This window comes from Nerophis ophidion, linkage group LG19 (genome assembly GCF_033978795.1).
Source record: "Nerophis ophidion isolate RoL-2023_Sa linkage group LG19, RoL_Noph_v1.0, whole genome shotgun sequence".
NCBI lineage: Eukaryota > Metazoa > Chordata > Actinopteri > Syngnathiformes > Syngnathidae > Nerophis > Nerophis ophidion.
In genome coordinates, this window is record NC_084629.1 from 13443589 (window position 1) to 13463504 (window position 19916).

A 19916-nucleotide genomic window follows, 5' to 3' on the forward strand; every position below is an offset into this window, starting at 1 on the left:
AACGGTGGCAGCAAAGAAAAATATTAAAAGTATGTGTAAACATTTAAAATAAAAAAGTAAAAGAAAAAGTGTTTCAGAGTCACTGCAAATAAATCAACAAACTATTTGTAGTGCTGAATAAAATAAAAGCAAAAAAGTATGTATGCATTGTCAACAAAAGAAGAACCAAAAAATGGGTCTAAAAACTATTAAAAAATATGCTACATGTATGATTATTAATGTTATTCAGAGGTCTATCAACTTATAAAGACGCTACTAAATAATACATTTATATTTTAACAGTAAATGGAGGATTTCATTGATTATTTGATTGTTTTAATTGGCTTTTTCACATTTTAAGGAATTAATCAATATTTGATATTTGAATTGGTATCTATTTTATATTTGGCACATAAAGGCATAAAGGAGAAAATAATAAACACTCTGGTGTTGTTCCCACTAACTGCCGCAAGAGGGAAGCATTTCTCAATGATGGCGCTCTTCTTGTTCTCGCAAAGCAGCCAAGAGGGAGGAAAAAAAAATGTCAGTGAGTTGTGAAAACTTTATCATGTTTGGATCAAACTTAATCCCCCAGAACACTTAAACACCTGATTTGCATCCGTCGTGTTGAAATGTTGTGTTTTGAGCTCTGGGAAACATCATGCAGCGTCCTTCACATTGAGCAACACTTTTGGGAGATTAAAACAAATCTGTTTGGACTTTTTGAACATGTTGACACCCAGAATTGACCCCACCTGTCATCTGTTGTTGTTATTGCCATGCAAAACCGACATATGCTAAAAAAAAAAGGGCCAAACAGCAGTAAAACTTAAGCCTAAAGTATGCATGAAATTGCAGAAAACATAGCCAACATTGTGATGGGAGTCCTTCTTACCTTTGCTCCTTTCACACCACTGCAGTCACATTTTCCACATGATGTCCCACAACCCTGAGGGAAGAGAGGAAGAGCAAGGTTAATATTGTTTCCCGCTGCTGGTACAATATACAGTATAGTCCAGTGCAAACATACAGGGAATAATATACAGCTCACTGTATATACCACAAACAGTTTTGTTTTAATACATGGGTTGCACAAACATTTCATAAAAATACCATAACAGTGTGTAGGTTTATTACAAATGTATTTATATGTAATGCCATCTCTCTGGTTACAATAATTGGTCACAACATTATGTACACCTGCATAATGAATGAGAGCCCCCAAAAAAAAAGTCAATCGATCAATCAGAGTTTATTTATATAGCCCTAAATCACAAGTGTCTCAAAGGGCTGCACAAGCCACACCAACATCCTCGGTTCAGATCCCACACCAGAACAAGAAAAAAGTCCACCCAATTTGATACAATCTCAGGGGAATCTATAAAATACAATAAATACATACAGATATAAATATATATATTTTTTTTCTTAATTTGCCTTAAAAAAAGCATATATATTTTTAATCTACCTTTAAAAAGTATATATAGATATATACATATATATATATATATATATATATATATATATATATATATATATATATATATATATATATATATATATATATATATATTAATCTACCTTTAAAAACCAATTTTGATATTTCGATTGAAATGTAAAATACTAAAAAATATGTTCAGTATACTAATAAATGTATCTAAACCAGAGATGCCCAAACGTTTTGCCAACAAGGGCCAAAGTGAAAATGTGCCAATGGTCCGTGGGCCAAACAGCAATTTTTGAGGAATTTAGCCTCATACCGCGATATACAAATGCAAATTGTGTGCCAAATTCAGTTAACATGCAACTCTGCATCTTTCATGTACAATTTTAACCTCAAAACGATCCAAAAGGTCACGTTCTGCAGATTTGTGCCATTTCCAAGAGTAACCTGTTCCTCCTTGATTTCATTTGATAGCCTTCAGATTTTACCCAGACAGATTAGATCGGGGGTCAGCAACCTGCGGCTTTGTAACAGCTCTTTAACGCCACCCTATTGGCTCCCTGGAGCTTTTTCAATTATATCTAAAAATGGAAAAATATTTAAAAAAAAAAAATGTTATTTTCATATAGTTTCTGTAGGAGAACAAACATGACACAAGCCTTCCTAGTTGTTAGAAATCCCACTGTTCATATTAAACATGCTTCACTGATGAGAGTATATGGCGAGCGCCGTTTTGTCCTACCATTTTCAGCGTTCCTTGAACTCATCGTAGTTTGTTTACATGTACACCTTTCGCCGATGTTGCCACAGAAAGACATGTTTTATCCCACTCCTTCTTTGTCTCATTTTGTCCACCAAACTTTTTATTCTGTGCGTGAATGCACAAAGGTGAGCTTTGTTGATATTATTGACTTGTTGGAGTGTTAATCAGTCATATTTAGTAAGTGCATGACAGCAAGCTAAACGATACTAACATGCTATTTAGGCTAGCAGTATGTACATATTGCATCATTATGCCCCATTTGTAGGTATATTTGAGTTAATTTAATTTATTTTACTTATGTCCTCTGTGTATTTAATTTATATTTGCATGTCTCATGACACATTATCTGTAAGTAATATTGGCTGCTTTTCTGATTTTACCATCGACAACGTGACATCATCACGCAGTGTCGAGGTTTTAGTGAAGTGGTGCGTGAGGAATATATATATAGCAATATATATATAAATATATGTATATAAATATATATAAATGTATATATATTTATATACATATATTTATATATATACTATATTGCCAAAAGTATTTGGCCACCTGCCTTGACTCACATATTAACTTGAAGTGCCATCCCATTCCTAACTCATAGGTTTCAATATGATGTTTGTCCACCTTTTGCAGCTATTACAGCTTCAACTCTTCTGGGAAGGCTGTCCACAATGTTGAGGAGTGTGTTTATAGGAATTTTTGACCATTCTTCCAAAAGTGCGTTTGCCAGGTCACACACTGATGTTGGTCGAGAAGGCCTGGCTCTCAGTCTCCGTTCTAATTCATCCCAAAGGTGTTCTATCGGGTTCAGGTCAGGACTCCGTGCAGGCCAGTCAAGTTCATCCACACCAGACTCTGTCATCCATGTCTTTATGGACCTTGCTTGGTGCACTGGCGCACAGTCATGTTGGAAGAGGAAGGGGCCCGCTCCAAACTGTTCCCACAAAGTTGGGAGCACGAAATTGTCCAAAATGTTTTGCTACCCTGTAGCATTCAAAGTTCCTTTCACTGGAAAAACAACCCTACACCATAATTTCATCAAATACACGCACGCACACACACCCTGGTCAGCCTTTTCCCCCCGTCTCAAAAAGTTTGGGGACCCCTGGTTTATTCTATTAAAATACATCTCTATTGTTTGAGTGAACCTGATAAAGTTCAGTAACTAAGTTAAATAAAAAAATTTAAAAAACAACTGCCTAAGTTAATTTTACTGGCGTGAGCCAATGTTTTAAGGTAATATGATGAGAACTACGATAAATCTCTCCAATTTGTCTCAACTACGTCAGGCTGGACATCGACACAGCTGGTCCCGGAGCCCCCCCACCCTCACCCCTTTCCACCCCTGCTTCCTCTCTTCTGGGGTCTCCAGAGGACGATCCCTGGAGCATGCAACTCTCCCCATACACTTACCCCCCCTCCCCGCCTTCCATAGTGCAGCTGTTTCTGGACTGATGTGGAAGGCCCCAAGCCAGAACTCTGTCAGAGACTGCAGGGGGGGCGAGGGGGTCTGGATATGCTCTAAAAAGACCACAAGAAAAGTCTCGCTCGTTCTCACAGCGGCAACAAATAAGCAGCTCGGCGTGAAACCTGCATGCTGATTTTTTCATTCTTACACGCAATCCTCATGCGACACACCTGGTAAGTGAAGCAACATGTGCACCGTAGCAACATCATGGGAATCTCTCCCACTTTCACACATGTGGCCTGGCTAAGGTGCGTCATTTCCCCCTTTATACACCTTTCACTGCAGCGCACGTTCTTTTGTGCACGCACCTGCTTCACATCACATTAGTGTGACGCAAAAGTGAGGATTTGTGCTAAAAAGGAGCCACAAGTTTATGAAAATAAACGTATGGCCCGCAGCAATAAGAGCTGCTCCTGGTGTTGGATTATCATGATTCTTTTATTTTTTTTGTTGCGAGAAACATGCAGGCCTATCATCAGCATCACTCACATGCAAACTGCATCCGGAGGGCCTGAAAGGTGCTGAAAAGCACCCCTAAGGATGTCACGCTAAGGTGTTTATTACACAGAAAGAGTCTGTATTTTTTAAATAATATTATTCATGAACCAATATTAATAAAAATAATATATAAATAATATAAAATTATTTCACAATATTTATTGCACTGCAACGTGCAAGCATGACTTAATACATGGGTGTCAAATTTTGCCCGCTGTGTAATTTCATTTGGCCCTTGAGGCAATATCAAATTAACATTAGAGCTGGCCCGCCGCTGTAACACCACATTCACAGCTAATACTCATACTCGTAAACCCTCCTAATTTTCCGGGGAGACTCCCGAAGTTCAGCGCCTCTCCCGAATTTCTCCCCATTGCCAACCGGACAATAATATTGGGGGCGGGCCATAAAAGCACTGCTTTTGGCGATCTCTACATGTCGCCACGTCCGCTTTTCTTCCATAAAGACAGCGTGCCGGCCCACTCACATAATATATGCGGCTCATACACACACACAAGTGACTGCAAGGCATACTTGCTCAACAGCCATACAGGTCACACTGAGGGTGGCCGTATAAACAAGGTTAACACTGTTACAAGTATGCGCCACACTGTGAACCCACAGCAACCAAGAATGACAAACACATTTCGGAAGAACATCCCCACCGTAACACAACATAAACACAACCGGACAAATACCCAGAACCCCTTGCATCACTAACTCTTCTGGGATGCTACAATATACACCCCTGCTACCACCAAACCGCGCCCCAACTCAAACCCGCCGCCGAAAAAAGGCATTAAAGTCGTGTTTTTATTTAATTTAATATGCTATTGATATTTTTAAATTATTATTATTTGATACTGGATTTTGCATGTCACTATAAAGTTATATAAGCCTTGCTTGGTCAATATTCAATGCAAAACTTGTTTGGATCCCTATTAAAGGGTTAATTTGTTCAACCTCGGCCCGCAGCTTTGTTCTTTTTTAAATTTTGGCCCACTCTGTATTTGAGTTTGACACCACTGACTTATTGTGTCATGGAAAGGAATAATAATGAATAATGAGGGGTCCAAAAGGACTCCTCATTATTTGCACCGGCAAAGTTAACATTCATACAAGTGTAATAAGAAGTTAAGTTTCGAATCAAGTAAAAATACAACATAATGCTATTTGAAGAGGCCTGACTGATTGTACTGTATTTGTGTGTGCAATTATTTTTGGGGGGAAATCAATAGTATTCTGATCAACTTAAAGGCCTTCCTACATTTTTCCCCAAAATTGAATACCGTATTTCCTTGAATCGCCGCCGGGGCGCTAATTAATTTAAAACATCTTCTCACTCCTGCTCTTACCAAAGGCATGCAGTAAAAGTAAGCATGCGCCAATTATTTTAAAACCTCTTCTCACTCCGGTGCTTACCAAGGGCACGCAGTAAAAATTTGAGTGTGATGTAAGCTTGGACCTTAAATCCTACTGAATAGCTCTTAATATTCTTCCCTTTATGCGATTTCAAATTACCGGTATTGAAATCAGCCTCCTCAATTTTTGAAAATGATGACAGGGGAATTGTCACTTGTGACGTCACAAATTTGACCAGGCGGTAATACTAAGCATGCGCTAATTATTTTGCTAAGCGAGTTTGACCCGGCAATAATTCAAGGCAGGCGCATACTATATGCCCTGCGGCAAAAGAGTGCTTATTACATTTTAACAGAAGTGTAGATAGAACATGTTAAAACTGAAAGCAAGTAGATATTAACATTAAATGAACAAATAGATTAATAATCAATTTTCTACTGTTTGTCCTTCATAATTTTGACAAAACAATACAATGGAATTTGAAACAATATTAATGTTAAAGTACCAATGATTGTCACACACACACTAGGTGTGGTGAGATTATCCTCTGCATTTGACCCATCACCCTCAGCCCCTGTGGGGTGAGGGGAGCAGTGAGCAGCACCGGTGGCCGCGCCTGGGAATTATTTTTGTTGATTTAACCCCCAAATCCAACCCTTGATGCTGATTGCCAAGCAGGGAGGTACTGGGTCCCGTTTTTAAAGTCTTTGGTATGACTCAGTCTGGGTTTTGAACTCACTACCTACCGATCTCCGGGCAGACACTCTAACCACTAGGTTACTGCATACGTCAGCCGACTAATTAGGAGCCTTCGTTTGCTTACTTAAAACTAAAAGAGGAGTTGACTAGTGTGTTCACTATGTTATTTTATGACAAGATTCTTCTTTGATTGCAATAATAATCATGTTTAATGTACCGGTACCAAGATATTGGTATCGGGACAATCCTATAGTGCAGGGGTGTCAAACTCAAATACAGAGTGGGCCAAAATTTAAAACTGAACAAAGCCGCGGGCCAAGGTGGGCCAAATTAACATTTTAATAGGGACCCAAACAAGTTTTGCATTGAATATTGAACAAGCGAGGCTTATATATCTTTATAGTGACATACAAAATTTAGTTTTAAATAATAATAACAATATTTAAAAAATGTCAATGGCATATCCATCCATCCATTTCCTACCGCTTATTCCCTTTTGGGGTCGCGGGCGCCTATCTCAGCTACAATCGGGCGAAAAGCGGGCATATCAAATAAAATTTAAATAAAAATTGAATGCCTCTTTACTATTTGCAGCCTTCTGAGGTAAATATCAAAATAAAAATTTTCCACAGGCCAATAATAAAATTGAAAGTAAAATAACAATAAGGAATGAATCAAACATTCAAGCTTTGAAGTAGCAAGAGAAAGTGAATGAATAAAACGTTAATTATCGCTCAGTGTGTTACACTGATTTGCTTAAACAACGCTTATATAACCTAATAGTGCAATATCAACTTTCAAAATACAAACAAAAAAACATCACAGAAATAAAATTTAAATAAAAAATGTAATGCCTCTTTTCTATTTGCAGCCTTCTAATGTAAATATCAACATTAATTTTTTCCACATGCTAATAAATTTGAAAATAAAATAATGAAGTGGTCGGGGTTGGGGGGTGGCGGGGTTTGGCGGAAGCGGGGGTGGATATTGTAGCGTCCCGGAAGAGTTAGTGCTGCAAGGGGTTCTGGGTATTTGTTCTGTTGTGTTCATGTCGTGTTTCGGTGTGGTTGTTCTCCCGAATTGTGTTTGTCATTCTTGTTTGGTCTGGCTTCACAGTGTGGCGCATATTTTGAACAGTGTTAAAGTTGTTTATACGGCCACCCTCAGTGTGACCTGTATGGGTTGATCAAATATGCCTTGCATTCACTTGTGTGTGTGTGTACAAGCCGCATATATCATGTGACTTGGCCGGCACGCTGTATGTATAGAGCAGGGATAGGAAACCTATGGCTCTAGAGCCAGATGGGGCTCTTTTGATGACCGCATCTGGCTCTCAGATAAATCTTAGCTGACATTGCTTAACACGATAAGTAATGAATAATTCTGTAGTTAATCACGATGTTAAAAATAACTTTCAAAATATAAAACATTCTCAAGCACGGTAATCCATCCAACCATTTTCTACCACACCTGTTCAAGAAATAATGTTATTAAAAATAATTAGAGACTTATTATACTCTAAAAATTTTGGTTTTAATTAAAAAATGCACACATTTAGTTGTATTCAGTGTTAAAAAAATATGATATGGCTCTCAGGGAAATACGTTTTAAAATATTTGGCTTTCATGGCTCTCTCAGCCAAAAAGGTTCCCGACCCCTGGTATAGAGGAAAAGCGGACGTAACGACAGGTTGTGGAGAACGCTAAAGGCAATGCCTTTAAGGCACGACCCCAATATTGTTGTCCGGGGAGAAATTCGGGAGAATGGTTGCCCCGGGAGATTTTCGGAACTTCGGGAGTCTCCCGGGAAAATCAGGAGGTTTGGCAAGTATGAGTATAAGCGTTAAATGCGGTGTTACAGTGGCACTGCCGCTGTATAATCCCGCCGGGCCAACGCTAATGTTAATTTGATATTGCCTCAAGGGCCAAATGAAATTACACGGCGGGCCAAATTTGGCCCGCGGGCCAGAGTTTGACACCCATGCTATAGTGGAATGATTAAAGAGGTGAGCGATTGCATGTCGGCAGCCTCACGAGTCTCCGGGTCCTAAGAACTGTGAAAAACCACCAGGGTGTGTTCTAGTAACCTTGGATGCAACACAAAACAGTGTTTTGCTGGAACTTGGAAGTGCGCTTGTATTACACACATGGTAGCAAAAGGACGATTTATGCAAGGGAACACATGAGTCAGGAATGTCCAGGAACATCACTCTCCTAGCAAGTGACATCATCGCAAACACACGTCTATGGGAGCTTGTCTAGGAGCTATACAGGTATTGGACAAAAAGACAAATATGCAGGGTTCAAACTGGGGCTGCACACTGTAAAGTGGGCCCCTGGCAAGAATTTAGGGTCCCAGAAGACTACTTCTGTTAAAACACATGCATTCATGCTCAATTGTGGTGCAGATCAGAATAAAGGGGCATATTTTGAATGATGTTCCCATCTCTGAATGTAAGAGTGTTAGCACGAGAGTTGTAACAATATCAATGTATTGGTTCCAGTACTAATATTATTTTGGTACTTTTCGGTACTTTTCTAAATAAAGGGGACCACAAAAAAATGGCAAAATTGGCTTTATTTTAACAAACAATCTTATAGGGTACATTAAACACATATTTCTTATTGAAAGTTTGTCCTTAAATAAAATAGTGAACACACAAGATAACTTGTCTTTTATTACTAAGTAAACAAACAAAGGCCCCTAATTTAGTCTGCTGACATATGCAGTAACATGTTGTGTCATTTATCATTCTATTATGTTGTCAAAATTATTAAAGACAAGTGGCGGAACATTTATTATTAATCTACCTCTTCATTTATTGTTAATATCTGCTTACTTTCTCTTTTAACATGTTCTATCTACACTTCTGTTAAAAAGTAATAATCACTTATTCTTCTGTTGTTTGATACTTTACATTAGTTTTGGATGATACCACAAATTTGGGTATCAATCCGATACCAAGTAGTTACAGGATCATACATTGGTCATATTCAAAGTCCTCATGTGTCCAGGGACATATTTCCTGAGTTCCATCCATCCATCCATTTTCTACCGCTTATTCCCTTTCGGGGTCGCGGGGGGTGCTGGCGCCTATCTCAGCTACAAACATAATATACATTTTTGAAAAATGAAAGAAGTTGCGATGCCAAAAAATGGAAACGTAATCATAGTAGCATCGACGAGATACGTTCCTGTACTTGATATCATTACAGTGGATGTTAGTTATAATTCCACCAATGGTGTTTGTTTACATTTTGATGCAGATGAGCTAAGGTGTGTAGTGAAGCATGTTTAGTTATTCCTCGTCCTACAAGGAGAATTGGGGGGTGCTGGTGCTGGACCGGTACGTTTCAGAGACAGTATTGTACCAAAAATTATTCCTTAGTATCGCAGTACTATACTAATACCGATATACCCTACAACCCGACAAGGCACCATAACAGACACACAAAGGACATCCGTGGTATCTCTTTATGTTATACTCCATGAACCAGAAAGCATACTTGCCATCCTTGAGACTTCCGAATTCGGGAGATTGGGGGGGGGGGGGGGGATTAGTGTTGCAAGGCGTTCCGTATTTTAGTTATGTTGTGATTATGTTGCACTACGGTGCAGATGTTCCCCCGAAATATGTTTGTCATTCTTGTTTGGTGTGGGTTCACAGTGTGGCGCATATTTGTAACAGTGATAAAGTTGTCTATACGGCCACCCTCTGTGTGACCTGTATGGCTGTTGTTGTTGATCAAGTATGCCTTGCATTCACTCGTGTGTACAAGCTGCAGCGGCACGCTGTTTGTAAGAAGGAAAAGCGGACGTGATTACAGGTTGTAAAGGACGCCCAAGGCCGTGCCTTTAAGACACGCCCCCAATATTGTTGTCCGGGTGGAAATAGGGAGAAATTCGGGAGAATGGTTTGCCCCGGGAGATTTTCGGGAGGGGCACTGAAATACGGGAGTCTCCCAGAAAAATCGGGAGGGTTGGCAAGCATTCCAGGAAGTAGCCGGATAATGAAACAAACAAGAGCACTTTTGCTAGCGGCCTCACTGCTTTGCCTTTACCACTTTTTTTAGGGAACTTTTTTCCCGCAACAACCCTCAAGTTTGTCACTTTTTTGTTTATTTGGCGTGACCTGACCATAAAAACAACAAGGTTTGCGTCAAGCTTGAAGGGCGTCCAGCAAGGCTACAATATGTCCAAAAATAAGGTCAGATGACGCTGAATGTCCACCAAGGATGGAGAAAAGTGTTATTGCACTCCCGTCACCTGTCCCGATTGGCAATCTGGGCACACCTGTTCTTGGTTGCCAATCAGGCTTCTTTACATGCCATTCTGTCCTGCAGACAGTGTTGGATAACTGTCGATTGTTTTGCTATTGTGTTTCCTGTTTCACTCCCCTTCTGCACCATTACTTTGTCTTTGGTTATCAAATAAATTCCTAGCGGCACACCCTCTCCTGTCTCTGCAGACCGACAGAAAGTAAAAGACAAATATAGTTGTTGATTTTAAACTGTTTTGTTTGACAAGCTCCCAAAAGGTGTATTTTAAAGCGTCTTAAACCATCGGTTTTATTGGCATCTTTGTTGAAGAGGATGTTGTATCAATAAGAGGCCATTTGCACTGCATACCGTATTTCCTTGAATTACCGCAGAACATATAGTATGCGCCTGCCTTGAATTACTGCCGGGTCAAACTCGCTTCCCAAAATAATTAGCGCATGCTTAGTATTACCGCCTGGTCAAACTTGTGATGTCACGAGTGACACTTACACTGTCATCATTTTCAAAAAGGAGGAGTCTGATTTCAATACCGGTAATTTGAAATCGCATAAAGGGAAGAAGATTAAGAGCTATTCAGTAGGATTTAAGGTCCAAGCTTACATCACACTCAAATGTTTACTGCATACCTTTGGTAAGTGCCGGAGTGAGTAGAGCAGGGGTGCCCACACTTTTTCTGAAGGCGAGCTACTTTTCAATTGACCAACTCGAGGGGATCTACCTCATTTATATATATAATTTATATTTATTTATTTATGAAAGAGACACTTTTGTAAACAAGTTAAATGTGTTTAATGATAATACAAGCATGTGTAACACATATAGATGTCTTTCTTTCACAAAGACAAGAATATAATTTGGTGTATTACCTGATTCTGATGACTTGCATTGATTGGAATCAGACAGTAATGATGATAACGCCCACATTTCCAAATGGAGGAGAAAAAAAGTTGTCCTTTCTGTACAATACCACATGAAAGTGGTTGGTTTTTGGCATCTAATTCATCCAGCTTCCATACACTTTACAAGAAAAACATTGGCGGCAAATTCCGTAGCTTGCTTTTTTGACATTCACGGCACCCGAGGGTCTTGTGAGATGACGCTGGCTGCTGCCAGTTCATTATTATGAAAAAACGACAGAGAGGAAGGCGAGAAACACTTTTTATTTCAACAGACTTTCGCGCCGTCCCTTCCGTCAAATCTCTAAAGGCCGACTGCACATTTCCTATCTTCACAATAAAAGCCCTGCTTCATGCTGCCTGTGCTAACAAAATAAGAGTCTCGGAAAGCTGGCGTGCACAAGTGATGTGCACGCCAGCTTTCTGAGGGATCGCTTGTGCACGCCAGTTTTCCGAGACTCTGTATTTAGTTAGCGCAGGCAGCATGAAGCAGGGCTTTTATTGTGAAGATAGGAAATTTGCAGTCGGCCTTTAGAGTTTTGACGGAAGGTACGGCGCGAGAGTCTGTTGAAATAAAAAGTGTTTCTCGCCTTCCTCTCGGTCATATTTTCATAATAATGATCTTGCAGCAGCCAGCGTCATCTCACAAGACCCTCCGGTACCGTGAATGTCATTTAAGTGACGTCTTGGTGAAGATTGATGATCACTAATTTTTAGGTCTATTTTTTTTAAAAGCCTGGCTGGAGATCGACTGACACACCCCCCGGGGTCGACTGGTAGCTCGCGATCGACGTAATGGGCACCCCTGGAGTAGAGGTTTTAAAATAATTAGCGCATGCTTACTTTTACCGCATGCCTTTGATTAGCGCAGGAGTGAGAAGAGGTTTTAAATTAATTAGCGCCCCGGCGGAAATTCAAGGAAATACGGTAATCTTTATCACTTGCTTGGCTTCCTTAATACAGTCGTTCTGAATTGTCCAACATTTTTGTTGGCATGTTGGAATTTTCCGGTTGACTTCAACTACTAATTGATCGTAATAGCCTCTGGCCAAATGTTAGTGTTAAGTTGCAGTGGTGAAGTTTTGTGTAATCATTACTAAATTGAGCATAGCCTCAAATGTTTACATCTGTAACCTCTTGTGAGGTCCAAGCTCCCGCTTCCCTTTGCAGTCCAATCCTCCTCAGATGACAAGACTCCTTTACGAACCATCAAGCTTGCCAAGAGTATTTCACCACCTGCCTTGAGTCACATATGAACTTGAAGTGCCATCCAATTCCTAACCCATGGGGTTCAATATGTCATTGGTCCACCTTTTGCACCTATTACAGCTTCAACTCTTCTGGGAAGGCTGTCCACAAGGTTGCCGAGTGTGTTTATAGGACTTTTCCAAATGGGCATTGTTGAGGTCACACGCTGATGTTGGTCGAGAAGGCCTGGCTCTCAGTCTAAGTTCTAATCCATCCCAAAGGTGTTTTATCGGGTTCAGGTCAGGACTCTGTGCAGGCCAGTCAAGTTCACCCACACCAGACTCTGTCATCCATGTCTTTATGGACCTTGCTTTGGGCACTGGTGCACAGTCATGTTGGAAGAGGAAGGAGTCCGCTCCAAACTGTTCCCGCTGACCCCTCTCTTCATGGCTGAGTTGTTGTTGTTCCCAAACTCTTCCATTTTCTTATAACACAGCCGACAGCTGACTTTGGAATATTTAGGAGCGAGAAAATTTCACGACTGGATTTGTTGCACAGGTGGCATCCTATGACAGTTCCACGCTGGAAGTCACAGAGCGGCCCATTGTTTCACAAATGTTTGTATAAACAGTCTCCATGCCTAAGTGCTTGATTTTATACACCTGTGGCCAGGTCAAGTGATTAGGACACCTGATTCTGATCATTTGGATTGGTGGCCAAATACTTGTGGCACTTAGCCCTTCAATAATCCCCCTGTGAAGACAAACCGTACATCATGGCTTCCATAGCGTTGATCCAGCATTCATGAACCTGGAAATTTACACCTGGTAGGAGTCAGGTACTGCCCGGACATTCCTGACCTTCTGTGGCACTGACAGGATGGGTATGAAGGGAGAGAGATAGAGACGACCGCAGGGGCAAATCTCTGGCCATACTTGGAAAGCGAGCCTCCCGCCAGGAATGTTTCTGTAAACAGTGCGAACGTGTGCGGAGGATGTTGTGAAACAGATGATGTCAAGACGAGGGTGACGTCAGTTTGAGTCACAAGACTTTAAAGGTTAAACAGAATGTTAAAGGCCTACTGAAATGAGATTTTCTTATTCAAACGGGGATAGCAGGTCCATTCTATGTGTCATACTTGATCATTTCGCGATATTGCCATATTTTTGCTGAAAGGATTTAGTAGAGAACATCGACGATAAAGGACGCAACTTTTGGTCGCTAATAAAAAGCCTTGCCTTTACCGGAAGTAGCAGACGATGTGGGCGTGTCGTCACCGGTGTGAGGGCTCCCCACATCCTCACATTGTTTATAATGTGAGCCACCAGCAGTAAGAGCAATTCGGACTGAGAAAGCGACAATTTCCCCATTAATTTGAGCGAGGACGAAAGATTTGTGGATGAGGATATTGATAGTGAAGGACTAGAAAATAAAAAAATTAAAAAAATGAAATAAAAAGCGACGGCTCCGGGCGGCGGCAGTGTGAGTGTTTCAGATGTAATTAGACACATTTACTAGGATAATTCTGGAAGATCCCTTATCTGCTTATTGTTTTAATAGCGTTTTAGTGAGATTGTAAAGACATACCTCAAAGTCGGATGGCTGCGGTGAACACGCCAGTGTCTCTGTGAATTAGTGAAGTGAATTATATTTATATAGCGCTTTTCTCTAGTGACTCAAAGCGCTTTACATAGTGAAACCCAATATCTAAGTTACATTTAAACCAGTGTGGGTGGCACTGGGAGCACGTGGGTAAAGTGTCTTGCCCAAGGACACAACAGCAGTGACTAGGATGGCGGAAGCGGGAATCGAACCTGCAACCCTCAAGTTGCTGGCACGGCCACTCTTCCAACCGAGCTATACCTCCCTTCAGAGAGAAGCCGAGGAGCCAAGCTCACAGCTGCCTTTTTTGACAGCTACTGCAGGAGGACGCATAATCCACTGATGTCTCCGGTAAGATATATATCACAATTTCCCATCCAAAATCATGCTGGTTGACGTAGAGAAACATGTTCGCTTGTTAAAGCTTCACAACAAACTAAGAAACACAGGCTGTGTCTCGGTGCTAAAGACAGCTGCAATCCACCGCTTTCCACCAACAGCATTCTTCTTTATAGTCTCCATTATTAATTGAACAAATTGCAAAACATTCAGCAACACAAATGTCCAAATTAATGTGTAATTATGTGATGAAAAGAGACGACTTTTAGTTGTAAGTACAAAAGATTAGTCACATGTAATGTTTTCAATGTAGGTGTAAAAATAATGTATCTATATATTTCTTTTGTATTTTATTTCATTCTCTTGTTTTGTTTGCATGGCTCAAAATAAACCATTCATTCATTCATAAGTGGTGCTGAGCTAGCATGTCCCCTCTAACCAATAACGTCACAAACACACGTCATCATTCCGCGATGTTTTCAACAAGAGACTCCGCGGGAAATTTGAAATTGTAATTTAGTAAACTAAAAAGGCCGTATTGGCATGTGTTGCAATGTTAATATTTCATCATTGATATATAAACTATCAGACTGCGTGGTCGCTAGTAGTGAGTTTCAGTCGGCCTTTAAAATGTAATACAAAAAGGCTCGGAAAACGTGTGCATGCAAACCGACAGGTGGCGCCAAACTACCTGTCGTTCCACACAAAAACAGTAAATACTTGACACACCTGTAAAAAGCTAGAAAAAAAAATGCATGTCTTTTAAAACTCTAAACCAGGGGTGTCCAAAAGGCGGTCATTTGCGGTCCACACCTCAAGTTTTGTTAATCCACAGAATATTGCTGACATAAAATCAAACAAAACAAGTTAAACAAATATAAAAAATACATAATCCAATCATTTTCTACTGCTTGTCCCTTTATAATGTAGTGAGAAAAAGCTAAATATTTCATACTACTTAATAACTGGTGTGTCCCAATCCGATATAAGCAAAATAACAAGTAATGGTAAATGGGTTATACTTGTATAGTGCTTTTCTACCTTCAAGGTACTCAAAGCGCTTTGACACTATTTCCACATTCACCCATTCACACACACATTCACACACTGATGGCGGGAGCTACCATGTAAGGCCCTAACCACGACCCATCAGGAGCAAGGGTGAAGTGTCTTGCTCAAGGACACAAAGGACGTGACGAGGATGGTAGAAGGTGGGGATTGAAGCAGGAACTCTCAGGTTGCTGGCACGGCCACTCTCCCAACCACGCCACGTTGTTCCCAGTATCGTATTAGCGCAAGTTGAATATAGATATAATACGTGTCCTTGATTGATCAATATTGCGGTCTTAAACCGAAAATTAGTCAGTACAAACAAATATTAAATAATATTACTTACACATACAAAGTCTCCAAGGCAGCAGCGTACTAAAATTGTGTCCAGTAACAAACGTGTCCATATCACTCCACTCACTACGTCATGAGCTTGGTTATTGTATCCACTCAACTTTAATTTAAAGACAACATAAGTCCATTCTAAAAGTCTAATAATACATCGGCTTAGGGCTGGGCGATATATCGATATACTTGCAATTTTAAAAATGACTACATTGTGATATCCGAGTATACGTTCTCACGCAGTTGCTTTTAGCTGCGGGCATTACACTACAGGCATTTTTTACTCTTTCTTGTCTCTGCTTCTCACAGAGACTTAAACAAGCGCACCTTCTTACACACGTCACGTGTGCAACGTCACACGCTCCAGCGGAGCAGAGAGCTGGCAGCGTGGGTAACATTAGCTGTGATTCTAGCGGAGTGGCGCGAGTGGTAATACAAGAGAGAGAATATGCAAATCTGGTAACAAATGAAGGAAGAATTAATTCCCAAGAAAAACAGCACGGGATCCATCGTCCGGCGGTGGTTTGGCTTCAAGCGGGAATTTGTTAAACATTTATGCGGCAAAAGCGTTGCTACAAAAAGTAGCAGCACTGCTAATGTAGCATAGTTTGAAAAGTCACCCGCTAGAGAATGAAGAGTACTTGAAACTGCGGGTCAATATCTCCAGCCGGTGCCACAGCTACAAAATGCCCAAGCAACTATTTTCACATCAACGCTATATGAAAAAAAAAATCAACAACAGACGGCGATAACATCCGCAGGAACCTATTATAAAGCTCATTTTCTTTTGACAGTTATTGAAATATCTTGTGTGACATCATGCACAAAAGGGCACTTCATATGTTTTAAACCAGGGGTCACCAACAAAGTGCCCGCGGGCACCAGGTCGCCCGTATGGACCAGATGAGTCGCCCGCTGGCCTGTTCTAAAAATAGCTCAATTAGCAGCACTTAAGTACCAGTGAGCTGCCTCTATTTTTTTAATTTTATTTATTTACTAGCAAGCTGGTCTCGCTTTGCTCGACATTTTTATTCTAAGAGAGACAAAACTCAAATAGAATTTGAAAATCCAAGAAAATATTTTAAAGACTTGGTCTTCACTTGTTTAAATAAATTCATTTATTTTTTTACTTTGCTTCTTATAACTGTCAGAAAGACAATTTAGAGAAAAAAACAACACATATACCTTTTTACCTTTTAAATTCCTTCCTCTTCTTTCCTGACAATTTAAATCAATGTTCAAGTAAATTGATGTGTTTTTTTATTGTAAAGAATAATAAATACATTTAATTTAAGTCTTCATTTTAGCTTCGTTTTTTTTCGACAAAGAATATTTGTGAAATCTTTCTTCAACCTTATTATGATTAGAATTCTAAAAAATATTCTGGCAAATCAAGAAAATCTGTTGAATCAAATTTAAATCTTATTTCAAATTCTTTTGAATTCATTTTAAAAAAAAATTCTGGAAAATCTAGAAGAAATAATGATTTGTCTTTGTTAAAAATATAGCTTTGTCCAATTTGTTATATATTCTAACAAAGTGCAGATTGGATTTTAACCTATTCAAAACATGTCATCAAAATTTTAAAATTAATCTTAATTAGGAAAAATTACTAATGATGTTCCATGAATTATTTTTTTAATTTTTTCAAAAAGATTCGAATTAGCTAGTTTTTTTCTTGTTTTTTTTCGGTTGAATTTCGAATTTTAAAAGAGTCGAAATTGAGGATAAACTATGTTTCAAAATTTAATTTTCATTTTTTCCTGTTTTCTCTTCTTTTAAACCGTTCAATTAAGTGTTTTTTTCATCATTTATTCTCTACAAAAAACTTTCCGTAAAAGAAAAAAAAATGTACGACGGAATGACAGACAGAAATACCCATTTTTTAATATATATTTAGATTTATTTACTAAAGGTAAATTGAGCAAATTGGCTATTTCTGGCTATTTTTTTTAAGTGTGTATCAAACTAGTAGCCCTTCGCATTAATCAGTACCCAAGAAGTAGCTCTTGGTTTTAAAAAGGTTGGTGACCCCTGTTTTAAACTATTGTCGTGGCATTCTGTACAAAAAGTGCACTTTAATTTAGTGTTGTTTTGATATGTCATCTAAATGATATCATGCACTAAAGTGCACTCATAGCTTGTTTTAAAATGTGTCTGACAATCTTGCACTTTCTGTTTTGAAATGACATGAATGTTTGTGCCACTGCTTAATAACTGTTTAATAAATACAGTTTTTTGGTAAATTGACTTAGTTGTAAATTTCCCTCTTTGCATGAAAGATCAAAATGAGCACATATTAACGAATATGAAGAACAATGTTTTAATGTAGACACATAGAATCATCATACTGCTGTGATTATATGCATCAAGTGTTCATTCAAGGCGAAGACAAAATATCGAGATATATATCGTGTATCGCGATATGGCTTAAAAATATTGAGATATTAATAAAAGGCCATATTGCCCAGCTCTACATCAAATAGTGTTTTTCAGACCATTGTTCAATGTTTGACTAATTTCACTTGATCAAACCTTTTCTAAAATTCCAAACTACAAATTAAAAAAAATATGTACAATCCCTGCTGATGTCGTATCGGATTAATATCGGTATCGGCCGTATTTTATATGAATAATACGGTAATGTCACCTATACTACAAAGCTGATAAAAGTTCTATATTTAAATATTTATCATTTATGCGAATGTCCAGTCCATGCGGACTGGACATTGGCCGAGAGTGGAGTCGGCTGTCTTGGTTGCTTTGTTGGATCTGCTTCTGTCTCTGGCCATGCTCCCTCCACCCCAGCGGACGATGGCGTGGAACACCGCAGAGGCCACCACAGTGGATATGTTTCTTTTACTTTTTATTCATAGCTGTATGTAGAAGTGTCTGGTTGTATCTGCTGCTTTAATGTCTTTAATGTCCTCTGTGTTCTTTGATGTTTGATGTTTCCCTCTTACACACATGTAAGAGGGATGTGTACTATGGCTATGAGTTGTTCTTTTCCCTTGGCCTGAGTCTGCACCCCCACTCCAGGGCCCAGGCTAAAACCGATTTTTTATTTTTTTATTTTATTTTAATCTTCTATTTTTCTCAATCCCCCCCCCCCCCCCTTGTTTACCTGTATGTCATCTTTTTTGTAAGGGGCGCTGGAAGCCGGCAGACCCGTCAGCGATCCTGTTCTGTCTCCCTGTAATGTTTGTCTGATCTTGAATGGGATTGTGCTGAAAATTATAATTTTCCTGAAAGAACTCTCCTGACGGAATAAATAAAGTACTATCTAATCTAATCTAATTATGTTTTTATTTTTACAGAATAGAACATATAAAAATGGCCCCTGCATGCTTGGATTTTTCCGTAAGCGGCCCATTGGTGGAAAAAACTTGGACGGTCCTGTTTTAAACCAAGTTCAGTTTAAATCGTGGGGGACAAACTTTTGTGTTGCAATTCCTAAAAACACTTAAGTGCTCCTGTTGTATAACAAGAAACTTGGAAAACGTTAAACACGTTGGCAGGTCCAAACTTAGAACACTGCGGTCAAAACTTGTGATTTACATAATTGAGGCGTTCTTTAAGGCACCACTTTAAGTCATCTCTTTTTTGGCAGTTATTTTCATGAAGAGATTTTATTAAACTAAGGTGTTGGGGTTGTTAATTTACTTCAGATTCAGTCAGTATTCATTTGTTCAACTTCTTTAGTTATAATTCTTCAAGGATCCATTCTGATGCCTCTATTTTTTATCATTTGGGCTATTCAAATGATGACTCGTGAGTTCAGTTAAAAAAAACGTTTAAGATATTGATATTTTTGCAGAAAGTGCTTGTGGAGAGACGAGGCCGACGGGCGGACAGTGGGCGGACAGAGGCGTTCTGGACCAAGATGGAGGCCAAGAGGCGGAGCATGCGGCGGCAAAGAGAGGCGTGACGCACGCGGAGCGGCAGGAGAACGGCAATCGGAGTCAGGTGCGTAAGACACACACCTGCTCACAATCTGCGC

General features: G+C 39.5%; 1 protein-coding gene across 1 annotated transcript in view; it reads right to left on the reverse strand.

The window, feature by feature from the left end:
• Positions 1–19916, reverse strand: part of col4a1 (collagen, type IV, alpha 1) — an 86248-nt gene that overhangs the window by 26244 nt on the left and 40088 nt on the right. Inside the window, 1 exon segment of the mRNA XM_061879199.1 lies at positions 875–928. Within this exon segment, the coding sequence (XP_061735183.1) occupies positions 875–928 (54 nt within the window).